General features: G+C 36.0%; 4 protein-coding genes and 1 non-coding gene across 6 annotated transcripts; 1 reads left to right on the top strand and 4 right to left on the bottom strand.

Moving 5' to 3' along the window:
• Nucleotides 1–499: 499 nt before the first annotated feature.
• LOC110413784 (uncharacterized) lies at nucleotides 500–2,511 on the bottom strand. Of its 2 annotated transcripts, none has more exons than XM_021424740.2 (4): nucleotides 2,200–2,511; nucleotides 1,999–2,084; nucleotides 833–1,883; nucleotides 500–755 (listed from the first exon to the last, which is right to left on the bottom strand). In XM_021424740.2, the coding sequence occupies exons 1-4, from the start codon at nucleotides 2,263–2,265 to the stop codon at nucleotides 654–656; spliced, it is 1,305 nt and encodes a 434-aa protein (XP_021280415.1). In that variant the 5' UTR covers nucleotides 2,266–2,511; the 3' UTR covers nucleotides 500–653. The 2 variants fall into 2 exon arrangements, with proteins under 2 accessions (XP_021280415.1, XP_021280414.1); XM_021424739.2 differs by having other exon boundaries at nucleotides 2,182–2,509.
• Nucleotides 2,512–3,152: 641 nt separating this feature from the next.
• On the bottom strand, nucleotides 3,153–3,238 carry TRNAM-CAU (transfer RNA methionine (anticodon CAU)). The gene is given in 2 exon segments: nucleotides 3,153–3,188; nucleotides 3,201–3,238. It is a non-coding gene; the product is annotated as a tRNA-Met (tRNA).
• Nucleotides 3,239–5,772: 2,534 nt separating this feature from the next.
• Nucleotides 5,773–9,399, top strand: LOC110414126 (protein NRT1/ PTR FAMILY 5.2-like). Its single transcript, XM_021425191.1, has 4 exons — nucleotides 5,773–5,973; nucleotides 6,276–6,493; nucleotides 7,619–8,190; nucleotides 8,335–9,399. The coding sequence occupies exons 1-4, from the start codon at nucleotides 5,793–5,795 to the stop codon at nucleotides 9,227–9,229; spliced, it is 1,866 nt and encodes a 621-aa protein (XP_021280866.1). The 5' UTR covers nucleotides 5,773–5,792; the 3' UTR covers nucleotides 9,230–9,399.
• A 206-nt stretch (nucleotides 9,400–9,605) lies between these two features.
• On the bottom strand, nucleotides 9,606–14,294 carry BARD1 (breast cancer associated RING 1). Its single transcript, XM_021425190.2, has 12 exons — nucleotides 14,090–14,294; nucleotides 13,915–13,968; nucleotides 13,749–13,819; nucleotides 13,057–13,418; nucleotides 12,388–12,705; nucleotides 12,133–12,233; nucleotides 11,756–11,942; nucleotides 11,493–11,635; nucleotides 11,129–11,219; nucleotides 10,614–10,779; nucleotides 10,349–10,467; nucleotides 9,606–10,115 (listed from the first exon to the last, which is right to left on the bottom strand). Exons 1-12 carry the CDS (start codon nucleotides 14,182–14,184, stop codon nucleotides 9,768–9,770), a joined length of 2,055 nt encoding a protein of 684 aa, XP_021280865.1. The 5' UTR covers nucleotides 14,185–14,294; the 3' UTR covers nucleotides 9,606–9,767.
• A 3,325-nt stretch (nucleotides 14,295–17,619) lies between these two features.
• LOC110413844 (exocyst complex component EXO84B-like) lies at nucleotides 17,620–23,559 on the bottom strand. Its single transcript, XM_021424835.2, has 7 exons — nucleotides 23,207–23,559; nucleotides 23,037–23,134; nucleotides 21,898–22,945; nucleotides 20,831–21,322; nucleotides 20,108–20,293; nucleotides 19,192–19,316; nucleotides 17,620–18,591 (listed from the first exon to the last, which is right to left on the bottom strand). The coding sequence occupies exons 1-7, from the start codon at nucleotides 23,300–23,302 to the stop codon at nucleotides 18,042–18,044; spliced, it is 2,595 nt and encodes an 864-aa protein (XP_021280510.1). The 5' UTR covers nucleotides 23,303–23,559; the 3' UTR covers nucleotides 17,620–18,041.
• Between the last annotated feature and the right edge of the window lies 1 nt (nucleotide 23,560).

The following is a 23,560-nucleotide window of genomic DNA, read 5'->3' as shown; positions in this document are numbered from 1 at the left end:
ATTGAGTTTCATCTCTCATGATGGAAACTCTGGCTCGAGCATACAATTGGTGTCTGAGTGACGAACCAATGACTATGAATGAGGGTCAATGCTTTAAAAGGGTTTTGTAATTAAACAGTCAATCTTTCTGCAAATAACCTGCAAAAACTGTGCATCCCAAATAATAATTTAGGCAGGGAAGCACATATATGTTTCTTTGAGATGGCATCCTTGCCTCCAATGACATTACTTTTACCAATTAGGCGACAAGCATCCGGGGAGAATAAATTGATGCAGAATCATTGAACATTGAACATTGAACATGTATTTGATCTTTTATTTCAAGTAAAACTACAACAAGTGAACAACAGAAAATGAAAATTTTTCTGATTTTTTTAATGCCTATAGAATGTCACCTTATCAATAGTTTGCTAGAATCACTGAATTTCCTCATGGGGATATGGATGAGATATTGTTCTCTATTTCTGGGAACAAAAGTAATCAGCACCAAAGGGAGATATGCAATAAACCAATCATATTATATTAACCATTATCAAAAGTACAAAAAAAAAAAAAAGACGTACAACAAGCAAGAAAATGTTGAAAACAATAAAGGAACCATATTTATAGATTATGGACACCCAGAAACAACACTCCAAAACAAACGAGCTTGCCTAGCATATATTTCGATTGGAGCATGCTTCAGCAGAACATCTATTCAAAGCTCTCTCCAACCTTGTCTCAAACGGTGTAGAATGCCAATTCACTTTCTTGTCCTGCAAATGATAGAAACTCAATCAGAACCCATCATCACCTAATGTAAAACTCCCCTCAGCTCTCACTTCACATGTACCTCTCTGTACTTGCTGGTTGTGTTTGGTATTCCTTTGAAGGAAGTAGCTGAGCCAGAGTCCTTGGTGGTGCTCACATGATGACTCCAATAGGTCCCAACAGTCCCAATTATGGGCATCTCATCTGGACTTCTACTTGGAGACTTCCGAGGTGAAGAAGATGCTGAAAACTTATTGATCTCTTCAAGAGTTAATGCACCTAAAATAGGTCTATCTTCAGGGCTTCTCAGTGAATTTGATCCTTGTGACAAGCTTCTCTCCGGTGTACTGGCATCGAAATAGCTTTTCTTTTTGACAGGTGTAGTTTCTGATGAAGATAGCCAATTCGAAAGGCTGGCATCAACTGATACTTCTTGGTCCAACTTCATAGGTTCATGATCAGATTTTGATTTGAAACTGAATGACAGTGCCTTGAAACTAGGGTCCGAACTGAAGGAAAACCGGGGCTCTTCTTGCTCCAAGCTTAGGTTCTCCTTTCGCAGCTTAGGTGGAGGTGCCCCTTTTGCTTTCACAGCTTTCCATTGAGTTATATTTTCAACAGGATTCAGCACAGGAGGCACATTACCACTCCTATCTCGAACACCCCGAATTAAACCAATAGGTTTCACTTCCTCTTGTACCAAACCATCAACCTTCTCGGTGACCCCTTGAATGCCACGAATCATATCCCGTGATTCCACAGCTCCATCATCAAAATCCTCATAATCATCATCCTCATCATCATCTAGATCACTTTCCTCATAGTCTAATTCACCGTCTTCGTCTTCGTTATCACTTTCTCTACAATTCTGATACCTATGATTAGGAGGGTTAAAAGTTGAGCTAGACGTTATCGAACTATGCTCAGAGGAATTTTCAGACTCCCTTGGTTTTGCCAAATTATCTTCGTTCACCTTCCCTTTGTTTTCCCCTTCTTCGTCTTCTTCATTATGTAATTCAAAATCAGTACTTTCATCAACCAAAACATGCTCATAGGTCTTAACCTTAGTATCAAAAGTTACTTTCTTTCGAGTACTTGAACCTGAACCGAGCTGCTCCTCAGTCTCATCATCCCTAAACCACAACACCCCAAAAACCAAAAAAAAAAAAAATTGTATTAAAATCTAATGCATCATTCTTGAAAAACAGAAAAAATAAAAATAAAAAACCCCCCATTAATTTTACTCACCGGATTTCTTTAACCGGAGCGATAGGCTTCTCCAACTTGGTCCGTTCCAAAGAAACAGTAGATTGAGCATTATAACTAGCATTTCTCTGTAAAAAATAATAGAAAAAGATAAATTTCATGTAAATTAAAAATACCAAACTGAACTAAAAACCCAAAACTTCCCAGAAAGAAAGAAAACTTAACTTGAAATCGAGGCTGCACCTTGTGTCTCTGTTTTCGAGTCTTTCGATCTTTGGAAGAACCAAAACATGCAAGAAAGCAACCCATTGCAAGAATCTATCCCCTTTCTTTTCCTTGATTCTAAACTTTCTCTTTCCTTTTTCTGGGGTTTCTTTCTTTGCAGAGAAAGAGAAAAATTTTTTGTGTTTGGCTTAACGGGTCTTCATGGTTTGAGGGAAGGAGAGGAGCGCCCAGAGGGAAGCGAAGAAAAGAAAGAAGGAAAAAGCGGTAGGGACAAAACGGTCAACAAGTTTGAAGTGTTGGGTTATGGTTTTATTATTTTATTGGCTTTGTGAGAGAGGGAAAAGGGCAGTGACCGTTACGAATCTATGATTGTGAGTTACAGCCTGGACTCTTTTTTTTTTTTGCTCTATTTTTTATGCTTTTGTTTATTAAAATAATAATAAGAAGGTTGTGTCGACCGTTGATATCCCCAAATCAGTCATAGGTCCCACATCTCTCGTGTTTCTTGTTTAGGCGGTGTTTAACTGTTAAATACAAAGAGCAGCGCAGAGAGGAGAAAATTTGGAACTTCGTAATATAAAGCCAATCTTTTCGATTGATCAAAGATGCTAGAAATTAATGGATGAGATCTTTTCATTAATCTGATCGTAACTTGATTGATCTCTCCTTTTAAATTTAAACCCAAAACAAAACCCACAGCTTATTTCTTTAATTTGACTCTAATCTTATCATTTATTGCTTACAAAAAACACCAAACCCACAGCTTATTTCTTTAATTTTACTCTAATCTTATCATTTTTACTTAGAAAGATTTAACTCTAATTTTATCATTTATAAATTTAGCTCTTAATCTTTCATTTTTTGCTTAGAAAAATTTAACTCTAATTTTATCATTTATTGCTTGGAAAAATAAAAATTTTGTCATTTATATTACTTAGAAAAATACTAATCTTATCATTAAATAAAATCAATGGGGTGAGAGAGGCTCGAACTCTCGACCTCAGGATAACTCAGAATGCTATGAGACCTACGCGCTAGCCAACTGCGCCACCACCCCCTGATGACGTGAAATACTATTTTTAAAAATAAATCGTATTTCTAGCTATCACTATGATTCATTCAATTTGATGACAGACGATCACACTTTTCTCTTAATAATTTACAAAAAAAAACGAAGCCACTAGCCCAAAAAACCCATCATCCAATATTTTGAGTATATTAGAAACCCAAATTTCGTACAACAAATCAAGGAAGATCCAAAAAATTAGTTCAGCGAGGCATATGGGCTGTTATATCCGTCCAATAATTGGACAGCCATGACAAAAAATAAGGCCCATATGACGTTCGGCCTAGGCCTAGGTAAGCCAGCTCCAATGTTTTATATTTGTTTTTAAGTGTTTAATAAATGAAATATAAAGTTATACCAGAACATTTGATTTATTGATTGGTGCATTATCCTCTTATTTAAAAAATAAGTTCGAAACTCTCATTTTTTAATTATAAAAAATAAATAAATGAAGCAGAAAGTTGAAATGAAAATAGATTACCTTTGGGTTTCTTCCATTACCCAATGGCATCATTTCTATCCACAAATTTTCCATCTTTCTTCTTTCTCCCTTTCCCCATCAATTTTATGTCTCATTTTTCTTTTCACAACTTTGCAGGCATACCAATTTGCAATTTCATATGCTTTCTTATTTCTGTGATATAATCAGGAATGTCTTTATTGTGGCAAAATTTCTATAACACTCTCGAATCTAGAGCATGCAAAAAAATTGTATAGAATAACAAAAATTGTGATTAATGAAAATTATACTTCGCAATAATAAATCTTAACTTATACAATTTATAAACTAGATCAATAATTATGTGAGTTATATGTTTCATTCTTTTTAAGTCTCATTCATAGACCGAAAGGCATTAACTTGTTACACTTGATTACAATAAAAACCTAACAATACTTGTTTTTCTTATAAATCTTACGAAATAGTGTATGTCGAGATTTCAAAATTAATAATAATAATATTATTATTAAATTTAGCAAAATTCAACTCTCAATCTTTCTTACAAAATGTCAAACGTATCCTTAAAAATTGAAACAAATTTTCTCTATCTTCTTTCTGGACGCTTGTCACCACCACAACTGGTGGGTAACTTTTTGTTTTAAGTATAGATTTTCATTGCCATTACAAATTGGGGGCTAAGTAAAAGGTTTTATTCAAACTTTATGATTATTCTTTTAATTTGTTGTAACATCATAAGAGTAGTAAGTAAAAATCAATTAATTTTATCCAAACGTTTGATATGTTTTTTCAACCTCAAAAGATAACTAGGTTGATTAAATTTGTGGTGGAAATGGGAACCCTCCTTCATCATTCAGTGAAGATCAAAATAAATGGTGTTCGGTTTTAGTACCTGTAACTAGTTAGGCCACAAGTCTTCCTCAATGAGTGGAAGCCCCACCATTGACGATTGTGTTTTTATGTGGTTTTAGTATTTCCCAGCGTCCCACTTCAGAAAATCGTCGGCAACGGCTCCGGATAGTCTCTTTGGACCTGGATAGATGGTCTGCTGCATGGCAGGCAGAGTATATACCAACCCTAATATAATCCAAACAACAATACATGTGGCTTATATGGTATGTCCCCTAATTGGATTGAACTAATTAACGGTGGAATTCAAGCTTAAGTTCATTTTCAGAGCCCATTATTTAGAATTGTCTTTCCTTCTTTGATCCCATAGATGTATTTCGTGAGGGAAACTTGTCTTTTATGATACTTGTCTCAATCCTTAAGCATTGTCTTTGTCACTGCCCTTTCATTTTGTTCTTTCGTATTCTAGCAGCCACCTTTGTCGCCACTTGAACTTTCTGCATCAAACTACTGGTACATTTCATATGCCTAATTAGTCTCCCTAGATGCTCTTCAAGAAGAATCTTTACATCAAAATAATAATAATAATAATAATAATGATTCCGAAGCGTCGATGAGAATTCATAAGCTTGTTGTTTAGCTGAGCTGCATAGAGATCCATCAAGTTAACAAGGACAAGGAGAAGAAATCAACAGGAAAAACCATGTAAAACTGATATATATATATATATATATATATATATATATATATAAAACAGCATTTGCATGTAGTAATACTAGGAAAATCCGTCTATATTCATCCACCTAACACCATATGGCACATCAATGGAAATTGTGACAGATTAAAGGTATATTACAACTGATAAATAATACTGTTAACTTAAGACAGTTTCAGTCTTGATTTGAAAGCTAATGAAAATGAAGACGTATTGAAGAAGCGATTAATAACAAATAAAATATTTCCTTGTCTCTCTCTTCTTATTGGAAGTAACTGTAATAAGAAATTGTTTCCCAAAATACTTAGTGCGTGACTTCTTTTGGCCATGTCAGTGTCGCTGCCACTGTGCCCTGCTAAGCTGGTCGATAAGCTAGAGAAAAATGTCACCCAAGAGGTCCAATAATTGCTAACTATTCACTGATAAGTAGCCAAGTACTCGCAAGTTTTGAGGTTGTTGAACGCCCCCCTAGCCCCTAGTTGGTTAGCTGTCCCAAAACTTTATATAAAGTGCTATATTGTCACATGATCTTTATTAAGACCCCAAGGCCTTATTCCTCTCCTGCTTTCATAATGGCAAAGGTAGAAGAAAAAGGCTCGGTAGATGGAAGAGATGACTATACTGAAGATGGAAGTGTGGATCTCAAGGGCAGGCCTGTTTTGAGATCAGAGACTGGAAGATGGAAAGCTTGTTCTTTCATTATCGGTGAGTATATATCATGCTATGTCAAAATTTCACAAAGCCATATGTAAGATAGCAGTTTCTCCCTGGAAAACAATCCTCATAGCTGAAGTCAAAATTTCTTAGTTGCTAAAAGTGAAAATTCATGAATAGGAGAGGTAGCCTAGTGTTGGAAGTGGAGGAGAAGGAAAAGACTGTTCCATTTCGCTTGTGCATTGTGCCAGTGCATGTATTAATCTGCCCCGACCCCAAAGGATTTTACATCATTAGCTTTACACTGGATTGCTCTAAATTCTTTCTTTCTTTCTTTTAAATGTTTTTGGCAGGCTATGAAGTGTTTGAGAGGATGGCATATTACGGGATAGCATCAAACCTAGTGCTGTATTTGACCAAGAAACTCCATGAAGGAACAGTAAAATCTGCGAACAACGTCAACAACTGGGTTGGAACAGTGTGGATGACACCAATATTAGGCGCTTACATTGCAGATGCTCATCTGGGTCGATACTGGACTTTTGTCATCGCATCAGCCATTTATCTCACGGTATTCTACACTTTTAAACCTTAAATTTCCTTAAACAACATATACTATCCATGCCCTTTCTTTTCTATATGCCATAATTCATATGGAACTCGTGTACGCCATGCACCATGCGTAATTGGACACGTATATCTCATCAGTCTAAGCCACATGAGTTCCTGATATTTTTGCTTGTGGGGAAGAAGTGCTTCACGATACAGAGACATGGCTTTAAGTGTGGAAACCCGATTGCAGTTTGACGAGATCAATGCAGGTGGTGGACTTGGCTTCCTGGTGATGTACCACACGCACTCTGGGAGTCTTTAATTTCCATTTTCCCTTCTTTGTCCTCAGAAGAAAATTAGCAATTCCATGGATGAATCTTAAGTAATTTCAGTTACCTCTAACCCAAGTAATTGATAAGCTTCGAAAATTCATCACCTAAACCCAAGTAATGGATGAATCTTAGAAAGTATATATCCCCACTTATCACCAACAAAGTATTTCGCAGTTCTTAAGTTGAAATTGCTCTCATATCTCTGAACCGAATAGCTCCATTGCATATTCCAGCTTCATTCGTCCGCCTGTTGGCATTATTTGCTTCATCCTCAGCCAGCTATAAAGAATAATTCAAGAGGGTGAGCAGATGAATATCCACGTGCATGCATACGCATAAAAAGGTTGTGATTGACCTTGTCTTCTCTGTTGCTTCACTTGAGTAACGAAAGCCCTAAGAACTGTTCACTTCAGAAAATGGCATCTTTGGAAATACAAGGCTTATGGCTTTGGAAAATGAGATCTGGGTTTAAATTGTCACCTGTAATAATTCTATACAAATATGACACTTGTACACCCATAAATGTAAATTCCATGTGAGCAGTAGATTCATTAGTTTCATGTAAAACTATTATGGATGCTTGAAATTACTCATATCATAACATTATGATGAAAAAATTTATAAAGAATATAGACCTCATAATGATCTCCAAAGACAAAGTATAGAGATTCCAACGCTATTCTTGCACTGATATGCTGCATATGATAAATTTTGGTTTAATGACATACAAAATTCGTCGCATGTACTCTCCCGAAAAATTGTTGATGAATGATGATTATAATTTTCATTTTAACACCTATGGAAATAAACAGGGAATGTCCCTCTTAACCTTAGCAGTTTCTGTGCCTGCCTTGAGGCCTCCATCATGTGGTCAAGGGATCAAAGAAGAAAACTGCCACAAAAGAGCCTCAGATTTCCAAGAAGGCATATTCTATTGTGCACTATACATTATCGCAATAGGTACTGGTGGAACCAAGCCTAACATTTCCACTATGGGGGCAGACCAGTTTGATGATTTTGAGCCTAAGGAAAGGGTTCAAAAGCTATCCTTCTTTAACTGGTGGATGTTTAGCATTTTCTTTGGCACCCTCTTCTCAAACACTTTCTTGATCTACATACAAGACAATGTGGGCTGGAGTCTTGGTTATGGCCTTCCAACGATTGGTCTCTTGGTCTCTGTCTTGGTGTTCTTGGAGGGGACTCCATTCTACAGGCACAAATTGCTTTTGGGTAGTCCTTTTACCAGGATTTTCCAGGTGCTGGTGGCTGCTGTCAGGAAGTGGAATGTGCCCGTTCCAAGCGACCCGAAAGAGCTACATGAGCTTAGCTTGGAAGATTACTCAAAATCTAAGAAATCCAGAATCGATTACACTCCTTCATTGAGGTTGATTCTCTCTATTTTTAACAATTTCTTAATTTCTTCTATTTTTCTTTAACCAGAATGCTTTCCTGAGTAGCTATATATATATATATATATATATATATAAAACCTTCCACCCCCCCTTATTATAACTGCATTGCTCTACAGATTCCTTGACAAAGCTGCTGTAAAGAGCGGGTCAAACTCACCATGGATGCTGTGTACAGTGACCCAAGTAGAAGAAGCCAAGCAGATGGGAAAAATGATCCCGGTTTTGATGGTAACATTCATACCAAGCACCCTTTTAGCTCAGGTGGGAACATTGTTTGTCAAACAGGGAACCACTCTTGATCGTAGGATGGGTCCCCATTTTGAGATCCCTCCGGCATGTCTCACAGCATTCGTTACCATCTTCATGTTGATCACCATATCCATATACGACCGCTACTTCGTTCCGACAGTGAGGCGTTACACCAAAAATCCCCGAGGGATCACATTGCTTCAAAGAATGGGAATTGGCCTTATGTTGCAGATCATCATCATGACCACTGCTTGTTTTGCTGAAAGAAAGAGACTTAGCGTTGTACGAGAGCACCAAAAATTTGGTAAAAACGATACAGTTCCCCTCAGTATTTTCGTACTCCTACCGCAGTTTGCTTTGATGGGGATTGCTGATGCATTCGTGGAAGTTGCAAAGCTAGAGTTTTTCTATGACCAAGCACCAGATGGAATGAAAAGCCTTGGGACCTCGTATTTCACTAGCAGCATAGGAATTGGGCATTTCCTCGGTAGTTTTATTCTTACCACAGTTTCTGATATGACCAGGAGGCACGGCCATGGAGGCTGGATCTTGGACAACCTTAACGTCTCTCACCTAGACTATTATTATGCTTTCTTGGCTGCCCTGGGTTTCTTTAATTTCCTCTTCTTCTTAATTGTGGCCAAACATTTTGTTTATAATGCAGACGTGATACAATCTGAAAGGGAATTGCAGGGAGCCATGGAAACTTCGCTCGACAAAGCTTCATCTAAATGTCAAGCCTTGAAGACTGGTCCGAGTTGATAGTTCGCCATGTAATTTCCTCTTACAATAACGTAAAATCCAAATTTCAATGTAATCCCTTCATGGCTACTGTTGTAACAGTCCAGAGTATATAATATCATAAAATGATGAAAAAGCCCCATGTAAGCCCAATTAGTTTGATAAAAAATGGAAACATTAGATTTTCCAAGCTTGCCATTGTTCTTCTTAATCATCACCACACTCACAAGTCCACCTTCAGCAGCTACCCTGCTTGGACAAATGTTCCTTTCCATGCTTTTCAGAGGAAAAGGTCTTAGACTCGGTCTCTGAGATAAAACCATGAAATGCCAATTGATATTTAGTCATTTGAAAAATATAGGTTAATTTCATTCATGGAAGAACAATGCAGCCCAGATCAAAAGAAGCATGATATGACATTACAATCAATATTAGAAACTAAACTACAAAGTTTTTCATAACCACATACAGCAAAAGATTTACGGCACGCTCTGAACAGAGACACAGCTAACAAATTAATTGTTGTCAGAACTAAAAACGATATCTAGTCATTCTTTGCTTAGCTGACAAAAGGCTGCAATTTATATGCTGCAACTGATTCCAAAAGCCATGTGTGGCCAATAACTTGTCCTCCTATTTTTGTAGCTAAATCCTGTGCTTCATTCATTCTCTGCCAAATTATAGAAACTTCTTCTCCTAACTCAGATCCTTTGGGTGCATCCAGGTTATACACAACAATCATCCTCGTTTGAACTGCCTGATCACCATTATTCTGTTCCAGCAGTTCCTCCATTATTCTCAAAACAGTACCTCCTGCTGCAACAACCAAATTTTGAAGATCTTCCTTGTAACCAGACACAAAGTCACCCACAAAATAAAATCTAAAGCCATCAAAGAGCTTTGGTGCCTACAAGTGAAACGATTAAAAAATTTATTTCAATTGCAAAAGCAACTTACTAGAAATTAGCATCCAATCCAAGCATATCTATAAACACAAGCTATTTTTGATATAAAGATAGTTAACTTGATGCTTTCAAATATCTAATTACTAAAATGATACAAGAAAAAGATACTAAAAAAAGTAAAAGCATTACCAACTTCAAAAACTAATGCACTTTTATACATGAGAGAAAGACTTACATTATCCAATGCCCTGAGTCTGCCAGTTTTGGGGCCATCAGAGCACCCATGGTTGTCAAGAATAACTTCATAAGGTTCTTCATTCACAGGATATATAGCTTTCATGCACACCATTATCCCTGTAATGTCAAAGCTTTCAATTGTATCAGCGGTGACAATACAAATTATTAGTATTCGCTACAGGGTTAAATTTTTAACCAGCACACATGCAATGTAACAAAAGAAACATGAGGCCCATAAAGTGGAAAGCAACAATTGAACTTACAATCCATTTTAAGAACCCACTTCCCATTTGAAATGGCCATGAGAACTTTAAGTGTCCTAGTGCATGCACCATTCTCATCTGTAGAAGCAATCACATGTGTGACATCTGGCTTCCAAAACTTGGATACAGTTACACCAATATTTTTTGCAAACTTGACCAAAACAAACTACAACAAGGTCAAAAAAGATTAGATATCAGCATCGTTGGTAACTTTACTACCACATGAGAGTCAATTGCTGTTTGTGAAAAGAAAAAACCCATTAAGGATATTCTATTAATAAAGAATTTTTAAATCATATTTTGCATATCCTACAATTTCATCCATCATGAAACTTTTAACACCAAAAAGGAATCAATTTAAAAATTCAACACTCCAACAATAACAACACTTTGAGTTTTTGACCTTTCAACACACAGTAAAACACACAAACAATTCAAAGACACAGAAATGATAACCACTCACAACTTAATGATTCAAATTCAAATACAAAAAAATGAGTTGCATCTCGTCTGACCTTCTCTTCAGAAGACAAAGCAGATCCACAAAAAACCCATTCTTTTTTTTCAGCTGGCTGGCCCCAAAATAAGCTGAATTTCGATGGGTCACTGCATGCAGAACCACAATCAGTTCACTTTCCAGACAATTCAATAATCAGTTTATGGCTTTATCCATTAATTAAAAAAGACTAAAGGGACTATCCAAATGATTTAGTTCCTTCTCTTTTTTACTCTTTCTTCCTTCTCAAGTGAATCAAAACAAAATATAAGATAGTAACTACTTAAAAAAGTATGTAAAGAAGGTATAGGCCTGCAAAAGATATGTAAGATATTTTGATCGATTAACAACACATCACAAGATCTAAGAAATTGAGAATATACATTTCAGTTGACTCGCAATGATCAGCTGTTATGCAACGTCCAGACTTTTCATTTGGAAACTTGACTGAAGAATGGGCATTTCCAGACTTCTCATTCGGAAACTTGACAGAAGAATGGGCTGGACAAAGCACAAGAAAGTTATCCTGTATGAGAAAAGAAAGAACCATGAGCAGAAATTGACACGTAAAGCATGTTGGAGCAAAAACAGAACATTCACAGCAATAAAAGCATATGCTATGTAATATAAGGTGCACTGCAATTACATGGTCCCATCGACATTTTGGAACCTCCTTTGCACAAGGAAAATGATAACTTCTGCGGCAAGACTTCATATAACATCCTAGGGCAGCCCCCTTCAGTCCACATCTGCTGCACTTTAGCTTTGCACCTCTTGCCAATTCTGCCTTAAGATTCTTAACAGATTCACCAACATAATACACTTGGGGTGCCCTGCAATTATAGACAATATCAGCATATCTTTAGTGGCAAGAAAGTAACAAAAGGAAGTTAATGTGTTAAATCAAAACATGATTAGTCCAAATATAAACAGATTTCACTGAAACTCCCCTCTTCCTAGGCAAAAATCCATAATGCCTCTTTCTTAAATATTTTACTAATTTAAAATTGCCAGGAGAAATACCATTCAATACATGAGCTGTGGACATGTATAACATTTGAGCAGAATGCTGCATCTCCTGTAACTGGCTTTCCATTGGCATAATGCAGCATTGGTCCAGTGGGCTGTAAAAATTTTGAGAACACCAGGAATCAGTAACAAAGTCATAAGAGCAAACAAAACAATTCAACAACATTATCTTAACCCTAATTATACAGATAAATTTCACTAACAGATAATGATCAAAGAAGAATCAAGCAATGGTCAACAGAAATTTACTTCTGAGATTCTAGAAGACTGGCAAAATCCACAAATAGCTCTATTTCCATAGAAGTCATCTGATATTACAGGCAGATCTGCACCAGAAAGAGGTGCTCCATTTTGAGATCCTAATTGAAAATTGGAAGTCAGTAAGTTTTGGGCTGGCAGAACCGGTTGGCAATGGCCAATATTTTCCACACCCGTTTCTAATGGCCCATAGTTCAACCCCTTTTGTCTCTTGGAATCCCATAAATGAGCAACTCCTAAAACAGAATCATCCAGCTTCTCCTCAAAATTTCTCTTGCCCAATCCCTTGGCTGGATAATTACCACGACTCTGAAAAATCAAATCCATGTCAACAAGTGAGATTGTAAAGAAACTGTGCTTAACATAATAGTTAAATATACCAACATACACTCTAATGAGCAAGAATAATTACTGTAAAGGATGACATTTTCCACAAGCAATTGCATAAATATCAGCACCATAAGACCAAAAGAAGAGCTATATATCAGGGAAACTAGAGGAAGCACAGAACAATGCAACAGGTTAAAAGGAAACTGAAGTAACTAGGGAAAACAACAGTGATATGCAATCATTCAACTAAAAACATTAAAGCAGTTAGGCCTGCTTGCTACAACCTAACACATCACCAGAAGCAGGGCAATCTCTTCCATGATCACTAACCTGATCACTACTATCATTGTCCGAGTCCTTTGTATCACCAGAGGAAGGAGGACTCCCCAGGGATGTTTGATCCCCTCGACTCATGCTTATTTGCCCATTCCCAGACTCTTGAGATGCCCCAACTTGCTTTTGGGAAATTGGTCCAAGCAAATCAACTTTCCCAGCACTATTGCATTCAACCCCTCCTTTGTTAGGAGTCTTATATCTTTTATCTTCATCATGCCTTTGCATGCTGCACTTAACAGATATATCATTCTTGCCAACCCCATCTACAACACACTGGGAAATATTGGCAGAAAATGCAGCATCCAAACTTCTATAGATTCCCACTATATTCTCCATGAAGGTGACTGGCCTTAAATCTGCAACAAACATAGCCTTTTCACCCATATAAATTTCTAAGAAGCAAACAATAAAGGCTTCCACAAAGTTTTAAAAAGGAGACAAAAATGAATCATACAAACTAAAACCCATTTAAAGAAAAAAACACTAAATTAAACAAAAAAAAACACTTTTTTGGAAAATATTACTAATTTGATTACCTTCACACATGTTTTGACTTTTTTTAATGAAAACGTCAACCTTTAAGCATGGAAGAAAGAAGACCCAATAACTATATTTCTGAAAATTTAGTTTCCAATAACTTCTGGAAAAATATATACATAAAAGAGAAGCAAATAAATCAAATGTACCTCGATTTGCATATTGGGTTTTGCAGATAGGGCATCCCGGACCAAACTCAGCTGATCTGACTACGCATGAACTGCAAATTTCAAGAACAAATACTAAAGACTAAGCAATGAAATAATGAAACTGAAAAACTTAAAAGAAAAAAAAAAACAAGAAAAGGGCACTAACTGGCAGAACAAATGGTCACATGGGAGCAATGACGGCTGTTTAAACAAGTTCAAACTGCAACATCAGCAAACAAAAGAAAAAAAATAACAATAATCAATTACAAAACCCAAAAGAAGTAAATTCAAAAAAAACAAAGAAAGAAAGAAAGAAAAGAAAGCAGCAAAAGAAAACGAACCAGAGAGGACATTTAAGCTCGAGACCCAGCTTTTGGAGATGAAGAACCCAAGGGTTCATGGCCCGATTACTATTCTGCTTAGCAAAATCGCCCATTTCTTGAGAACCCAAAATTCTTCCTTTCGAGAGTGTCTTTTCTTCTTTTTTTTAAAACGGAGCTCCGAAATGAGATGAGAAGCGGTTCTTTGCAGGGACTTGGGCCGCTTCAGAGGTTTATAAGAGGCGGACAAGACAAGACAGAAAGATGTTTCGATTCAATTGACGTGGGAGGATATGGACACACGTGGACGGCGGAGATTTCGATTTAGAATATGCGCGCCATAGAGGTTTTGAGTTGGCGGAACTGAACGGCGCGGGGTTTGTTCGTTTTTAAGGAACTCCCGCCCCAAAATTTGCCCGCGTATTTACAGTTTTTTTTTGAGTGTTTGACAAATCAATCAATAATTCAATATTGCCTACACTACCTAAGTAGTAATTTCGTTTATAGTATATTAAATAAATCAGAGCACAAAATTACTCAATTTCTAAAACTTAGTATGTGGGCATCTTTAAAAAGTATTAAAAAAATATTTAAATATTACTTATTAGTTTCAAAAGATCAAATTTTAAAAATTGTGAACATTTTATATACTATAAAATATCCAAAACTTGAAACTATATATATATATATATATATATACAAAAAAAAAAGAAACATAACAGATGAAATATGGATAAATTTCTTTATTATTCATAATTTTTTGAATTTAAGCTATATTTTTCAGATGTATAATAATTCATATGTTCTGTTCATTTTTTAATTACGAGATTCTTTCTCGATATACACTATCTATTTTGAGAAAAGCCGAATAAAGTTAAAATATTTTTAAACAAAAATATTCCTACTCATTTTATGAAATTACTATCTTTATGATATAAAAACATTCTTTTTGTTCTTTCCTCGTCTTGCTCTTCCTCACTCGCCTCTCTCTATGCAAATCGTAGCTCCATCACTATTGCCCTCCTCTCCTGATCTTACCACCTCTCTCTCTTCCTTTCGTTTGATCGATTTAATTTTTTGCAAAAACGTTTTCTTTTCCTTTCAGTCAAAGTCTTCCTCCGCTACCTAGTGCTTGCCACTTCTACAGAGTAACGACCCACCGCTACGGTCGCTACCCGCGCATAGGCCTTGGAGGCAAACCCACAAGATCTAGCGAGCCTTAAACATTCACTCTTGCAGAATACCAATACCTTAAACTTCAATCCACAACATCAACGTATATAAAGTCATAAAACTTGAATTTACATTTTATATCTATCCTTAGCATAGCCTATGGTCAACACAGCACTTAACACAATGCAAGTACTTAACACAATCATCAACGGGTGCCATACACTGTCTAACACAATGGGCCTCGACCTTACATAACCGGCTTGCATGCTGAAACTTGCCATTTTAATAGTACTCATAACCAAAAAATAGGGCTAAAATCATAAATGTGTCCCAATACACATTGTTTTCAAGAAAAAAACATCATTAGATTAAACGTAACCTCTAAAACAGTGGAGTTTGACTCAAAATGGGGTGCTAAAAGATGCCATTACTTGCACAGCAAGCTGAAAACCCCTCACCAAAAATGCTTCCAATTAGTCACTTATATACCATTTGCCAAATGATTGAGGTTAAGTTTTTCAGGACTTAGAGAGTGAGCGAAGAAGGAAAGCAAGCAATAAAGGCTGAAGATTTTAAATAAATACATAAGTGGACATATTATGAAAAATACCTCTTGACAGAAACAATGGTGATATAATATATGCACCTTGTGGACCAGGCTAAAACATGTTCACTAACTAAAACCATTGCACAGCTTGAGATTGGGTCATGCTTTAAGGTAAATTGTTTCCGATTCAATAAAGTCAAATACAGTATATACAGCATATATCAACCATGATGTAACAAGTTAGAACCAAAACAGCATGTACCCATTCTCATTCAAATATCAGTAATAAGTGTACCAAGTCTCGGGAAGGTCAATACATCTGTGGACATCTCCATAGGAAAGATCAGCACATCTATGGACATCTCCATAGGCGTAAATAACCAATCTCTAGCTAGAATACAACCTATATGCCCATAAGTTACGTCTACTGTCGTAACTACAGAACCTAATTCGAGATAGTATACAATTTAAAACACACCTCATATTAAACAAGCTAATTCCTTGCTAAATTCATCAATTTTTGGAAACCATTTAATGCATACACGAATTATCAATTTTGTCAAAGCTCTTTAAATTCAAACCTTACACAAGACAGCATGTACATTCAAAAATAGTGATGTCTTGAAATGCTTATAATGGTCGTAATACAGCCCATGAATGGCTTTTATTACATTCAATTCCGTTTAGACACTAAAAGAATGCATTATAAATCAAATTTGTTTTAATGCCAAGAAAAACAAATAAGGTCATGCCTCAAGTTTTAAATGTTCCAAAAATCAAACTCACTTCAATCATGCCAAGTAAAATCAAGTGTTCTTGCAAATTCACTTTGATACAAAAACAGCAAGTAGTTCCCCCAGGGAAATTCATTAAGGACAGTTCTTAAGTAGCAAAAACAGCCTACATGGCTCTATAGCATTTTTTTCAAATGGAGGTTTATCAAGTACTAGATTTTGAAGGGCTTGCTTTCCATCTTAACAAAACAGTACATAACTTATACATAGTATTACTTTTCACAAAAACAGCATTCAGAAGCACTCCTAATCTTCTAACAGCTCATGCATCCCAAGTCATCTGATTCAACAAATCCAAGCATATACTCGAAAATCAGTAGCTTATTTAAGTTAAAAACCGTATACCCACTCAGAGTGATATGTAATTCTCTACCAGAAAACCAAATTAAGCTATACCCTTGCCCAGCAACAATTCTTCAGCTCCGAACTTGCCCCTAAACAGAACACAGTGCCTAATTTCTTAGCTTTCAAGGTATGCCCAAAACTTAGCTCAAACTCAGCTTTTTCTTTTAGATAGTAGCTGTCAACCACTCGAGCCACAGATTTTTAAACACCAAGATTAAAAAGGGGGCAGCAGTAATGGCAATGGAGGTAGCAAAGGCGGCGACGGAGGCTATTATAGAGCTGGATTTGGAGCTCTTCGTCAAGATCCGACTAAGAAAACTCCAGATTTGGCATCTGCGGCCAGATCTGGTGCTTAGTGATGCACAGTTACGTAGACCACATTTCCAATGGCCAACCAAAAGAGAGGAAAGGAAAATGACAAAAAAGAATTTAAAATAATTTTTTTAAAGTTTTTAATTATATATTATAAAAAATATATTTCAAAGATAAAATTTAATTAAAATTATTAATCTTTTAATTATAATAATATTTAAATTATAAATAAAATATTAATATTTTAATATATTAATGATTAAATTACAAAATTTTAATATTTAAACAATCCATTAGTAATATTTAAAAAATAAAATAAAATTAAAATAAATAATTATATATTATAATACAAATATTTTTATCTTTTTTACTTGTTCCGTTAATATTTCAAAATTATTTTTCCTAACCAAATATTACAATAAATCATAAAAACAATTTCTACTATATTTTATTTCGTCAATCAAGGGAAGTCATTTAGGCTTGCGAGTGCAGTCCGCTGAACCAATTCTCATTCCTGGAATCAAATATTTCCCTCAACAAGTGAAACCCTCCATATCTTATTTCATATGATTAAACGAAAAGGTTTTCGCCCAGACGATACAATCTTCCTAACTTGATGCCATACCTCATCTCTGTCAATACCATCAATGATCCTGGATTTCCCTTCATCTGGCTTCTCACTATTCTCAACTACCCATGGTTAGTTTTACATTTTCCATTTCCCTTGTTACCGGTCCGATTATGGAGCCAGGTATCTCTAGGTTGTGTCTGCCATTGGCTTTCCACTATTGCAGAAGCAAGTTTAGTCCCCGACGACTTTCTTTCCATCATCTTCTAGCTCATTAACGACAGAATCAGTGGCATCAGCCTCATTGCCAGAGTCCTTCTTGTTGGGAACCCTTAACTCAGAAGCGTCACCATAACCATCAAATGATGATGGATCTGGCAAATCAGTTTTCTCATGTTCATTACATGCTTGGCTAATGCCATTTTCAGATTCCACATCCTCTACTCCCCCATAGTTATCTGCCAAAACCACAACACTTTTGTCAACAGAAAAATCCTCAACATCAGCAGGAGATAGTGACCCTTCACAAGGGCTTTTTGCCGTCATCACTGTTTCTGTTGTAATGGCAATTTCAACTGCGTCCGTGGTTGATGGATCCTGACCCAACAGTAGAGAATCCTTCATAGTTCTTGTACTTTCATTCTGAACAGGTTCATTTTCATGTGATTCCTCCAAAATATCAACAGAATCATCTTTAGAAAACAGTTGCATTTTCTCGATCTCCAGTAACTTTTGAATTGCTTCAGTTGCAGCAGTTTTAGCCCATCCATCACCGTCAATATCTCTGAAAAAAGGACATGTGTTGAAGGGATTACAACGTCACTCAGAGAATAAAAGTTGCAAACAATTAGTGAAAAGGCTTCTAAATACTGTATAATACATTATATGCTGGACAATCATGTCTATCAAAAGAAGTGGCGAAAAAGCTCATCCTTACATACAACACAAGCAATAGAAGATATTAAATAAATAAGAAGAGAGAACTATATATAAAAGTAAAAAGAAAAGGAAAACCTGAAATCAAAATCCCTCAAGCAAAGCAGTTTGCTTTATTGGCTTACAAGCATCATGCAACATGGAAATCAAGTCCCAAGGTTCCTGATGGATTGGGACTTTTTCATAAACTGGAGATGTTCCTTCACAAATAGAATCTCCAGTGATTTTACATGCTTAAATGACTATGAGAATCCCAAGCAGTTCGTAGGCCATCTGATATCCAGGCCTTAGTATGATAATACACTAGAATTAGATGAGAGAAACACTAGAATATTGGAGATTCATTTTTTTTTTCTTTTGAAAAGCCATATTGGAGATTCTTTTAAGCATGGGATAAATAATTAAAGCTTTCTAGCATCAATCACTCTACAATGACTTGAAATATCACCTTTTAGGATCAAGTCCAGCTGAAGTAAAGGCTGAATCCACAAGACTTAGTAGAACCAAGGGTATTTTGGAGAAGTATCCTCCATATTTCACAATTTCCACCATAAAATGCATGTCCAAGACAAACTGTTTTAGCAACAAGATTAACACATCAATCAGCATATATAATACTGCACATATGAGAAATACAATGTAGCTGTCTAGATGAAAGCTATCTGAACCACTTCCATATATTTCTCCTTACATTTGATGGTCTGAAGGAAAGGAAGAAAATAAAAAATTCAACAAATTAAACCACGTTTACCAGATTGTACACTATTAGTTGTTGTTTTTGAATAATACATTCACTGAAGAAACATATGCTCACAATAAGTCTCAAACTCCCAATGAATATCTGCTTATTCAGGATTCCATGGCTGATCCATAACTTTGAAATTATAATTCTGCCAAATACCCACATCGCAGGTACAGTGCAGAAAATTAATTTAGGAACTTTAAACTGCAGGTGCAGTGAAACACGGAGTCAATACAATATGGTGTTGTTTAAGGTGGAACATAAAACTAAAGAGGTTTGAAACTTGAGGTTTCAAGAGGGAACAGACTTTCAACATGTTCAAATGGCAGAAAACGATATGTTTTATTGCAGCCAACACTTTGGAAAAGGAAACACGTATAATTTGAAGGTTAACCATTATTTGCTTCCTGCAGATTTGTCTAGATAAATGAACCAAAGGTTTTAGGTATCTAAATACTATGTTAATAATAAAGCTATTCACTAGGTAAATGTGCCAAAAAAGTTGAGTATCTAGACTGCAAATCTAAAACAATAATAATAAACAAAAAATACAGAAACTGATGTAGATAGTGGTGTAACAAAATTCATTTCCAGCAATTTTCTGGCATTAGAATAAAGATACCTGACTGAAAATGTCAGAAAGTTGGACAGGTGTATCCTCTTTTGTATATCTCCAAATCTCCTTGTTGTTTACTATCCAAGAAAATATAGCCTCTATCAACTCCCTTAACAGCTCCATCGACCAATCCTCTTCAACGACATTTTCTTCAGCAAGTTTATCAACTTTTCTTAGTTCTAAAAACAGTACCTGCTTGTTGCAAACCAAAATGAAAACCATATGAAATAAGCTAGAAACTAAACCCTAATTGGTCTCATTGGATAAATGTCTCATCTAATGTATCCAAATATATGTAGCTACTTTTCTTTTTCACAAGATTTTGTATCAAAGATGCCATTTTTCTTCAGAATGTGAGGGGAAAAAAGGGACCTATAAACAAAAAAAGGGCCCAATCCAACAAATCAAATAACTATGTTAACACAATTAAAGATAGTGCCAGCAGAAATTCAGAACAAAGCCAAAACACTAACATAAATCTTTATAACCTGAAACAGGTACCATGAAAACTTATGGCATGGTGTGGCTATGCACTTTCATTCATGCTTTACAGTGTAATGTTTCCTACCCCTTTCAATTCTTTACCATGTGAACAAGACATTTATACCAACATATATGTTATTTGGGGAGATGAAAAAAGGATTTTATGATAATTGTGAAAGTGATTATACCAGTTTATTACAACATTTAAAACCATGTTTGTCACATAATAGCAAAAGCAAAGGTTACCTGAAATGCAATAGAGGGCATTGCATCATGAAACGTGGTTAGCTCTTCCTGGTTATCAGTGCAGGTTTCTTTAATAAGTTTAGAGCCAGTTTCAAGGGACATCATTCTATTTATAAATTGCTTGCAGAAATGAGATCTGAGCTGAGCAGCAGCCTCTTGAATGAAAAGTATACATCCATCAAGTTCCTTCTGTTGAAAATCAATGGATTTTTTCTTCCTTAGTTCAGAATTCATGTTACCAGTACCCCTGAAGAAACTTCTAATGACCTTGAAGAAGAAATTTTGTAATGTTGATAAATTAGCAAGCATGGAAATCTGTTGTGGCAACGACTCTGCTGAAGTTCTTCTTGAACCATTCTCGGAAACATGTGTTTCAAAGGTAATAGCTTTCTCAAGGATATCTATGTACTCTGTGAAGAGATTCATCAGTCCTTTAAGGATAGCACCTTCAATTTGAATGGCAAGTAAAGGGGTGACATCTGCTATGATGGCCTGAAAAGAGGAAAATGGTATGCATAACATTCAGTTGCACCTACAGGTACATATAGCAAAATATTAGTGTGACTCAAATTGAACATATGAGAAATTTTCATCCCTGGTGAATTATCCTTAATTTGACACTTCAGGAAAACACGATTTGATCACTTCCCAAAAAGCTCTGGTACTTTTATAAAGGGAATCCAACAAACTATATGAAGGAACAAAATATAGTGTGCTGGTTTCAGGGTTTCATCCTTTTACTGGTTTTGTTAAGGCAAAAAATAGGTAGCTACCTATTCCTAACTCTAAAAGGGAAAGAAATAAGTAGGTAGATATATTTACAGATATCTAGTTGTCTAGGCAGTGAAGTTGATAACAGTAACATAATGCGTAAAAGGAGCTAGTTTTGAAAGCGATGGTTGTTTAGGCCTTAGGTAAGAGATAGAGGAACAATTGTATATTTAGTTGGCTTTTATATCCTACAGTTTACAGACAAATTCAGTTTGCCTGTGAAGAAATTGGTATAAACATATGCATAGAAGGCTTAGTCACTCACAAAATTAATATAGGAAAGAGATGAAGCAAACCTGCAACAGAGTTACAAACTTCCGGCCACTGTTAGTGAGATGGCAATATTCCGGCTGTTGCCCAAAATCCATATAATTCCCTTCACTTAAAATTTCTGAGATAAGATATGTACCCAAAACCCAGGTGTCAGTTGCTGTAAACATACTGATAATTTTCTTAAAATGGTCTATGTGTATCTGTAGAACCTCTTCCATACAAGGACGAATATGCTTGATCAAGTATGGTCTTAGGAATAGTCTCTGAGATTTTAACAAGGAGCAATAGGACATTGCAAACTGCATGGATTCTACTGCCATCGATATCCCTTTGCTTATATCAGAATTGGACTTCACATATGTATTAAATGAAGCAACAAACAGTTTGGTTTCTTCCCGGGCCCATTGAATAAGTTCTGACGCATGAGGAGAAGTTTCTCCATATAACATCATAAAGCTCCTTGCTGCTTGAGAAATCATAGAAAACACAAACTTTGCAAGTTCTTTAACATATAAACCATCTGAAAAAGATTGTGAACACTGCAGATTATGCATTCCAGTTGCTATACGCGAATGGTAATACTTAAGCAACAATTGAGTTGAAAGATGACTGTCACCAAGTCTGCAAATTCCAACTAACACTTTTCGCAGTTCAGCAGCAGATATTCTTGGATTTTCAGCAGATAATGTCAACTGTAAAGTAAGCATGGCCTTTTTCTCAGAAAATGCTGAATTATACAACAGTAACAAGTCCGCTGAAGAATTGTCTTTATATTGCATCCTTTGTAAATTTTCAGCCTCCATTTCTAAAATAGCTATTGCTTCATCCGCCCTGTTTTCTAACATGAGAATATCCAATGTTTCTGAAATGTTATCGATATGAACTTCCAACTCGCTTGGAGAAGTTAGTTCAGCAGATTCAGATTCCTGAAGAATTGAGTCAATAGTTTCCTCTGATAAAAGTTTTAAATGAATTCCATCTATAAGGTCTTTTACAAGCCTCTTTTGAGTTAAAAGTTGGCTCTTTAATTGCATCAGTTCATTTTCCATTCCTTTTACTTCATTAAATATTCTGCATGCAAAATAATGAATTTTTAAAAACAAATTGCAACTTCGAACGAACTCAATTAAAACAGAAAATAAAAGAAAATAAAAGAAATTACCTGACAAAGGAAGAATAATTAGAGAAAATATTTCTGTGGAAATCTTCATCTGATTCCGCCTTTAACTCCAGAAGCTCCGAACAAAGATGCTTAATTCCCTAAAACCAAAACAAAATTCACCTCAATTTTCTGTTTTTTTTTTAAAGCAAAAAATTCAAAACTTAATTTACCTTTCCAGCCATGGACTGGAGCTCGGTCTCAGCGTCGAGGTCGCTGGAGACGGAGGACATGCCGGAGCTGGTATCGGAATGGGGGGCGTCCTCCATCTCCTGGTGGTTGCGGTCTCGGAACTGGAATCTGGTGGTAGACGTAGAAGAAGATTCGATGGGAAATTGTTTTGCCGTCAAACGAACGTGATTCAAATTGTGTGAAGAAAATGAAAGCTGACTTTATAGATTCGAGCAAGTGTGCCGTTTGGCGCTTTGTGACGTCGTCTTGTGCCATTGCCGTCGAAAGACAGAGTCAGCTTCGATTTCTTCGCTGCGTTCCTATTTCCTGTTTTGCTTCTTGTTTTTTGGCGCCAC

Source organism: Theobroma umbraticum, unplaced genomic scaffold (assembly GCF_002168275.2).
Source record: "Theobroma umbraticum cultivar Fairchild unplaced genomic scaffold, ASM216827v3 scaffold_4.1, whole genome shotgun sequence".
Lineage (NCBI taxonomy): Eukaryota > Viridiplantae > Streptophyta > Magnoliopsida > Malvales > Malvaceae > Theobroma > Theobroma umbraticum.
Note: the sequence above shows the minus strand (reverse complement) of the source record. Positions and strands in the feature narration are given on the sequence as shown.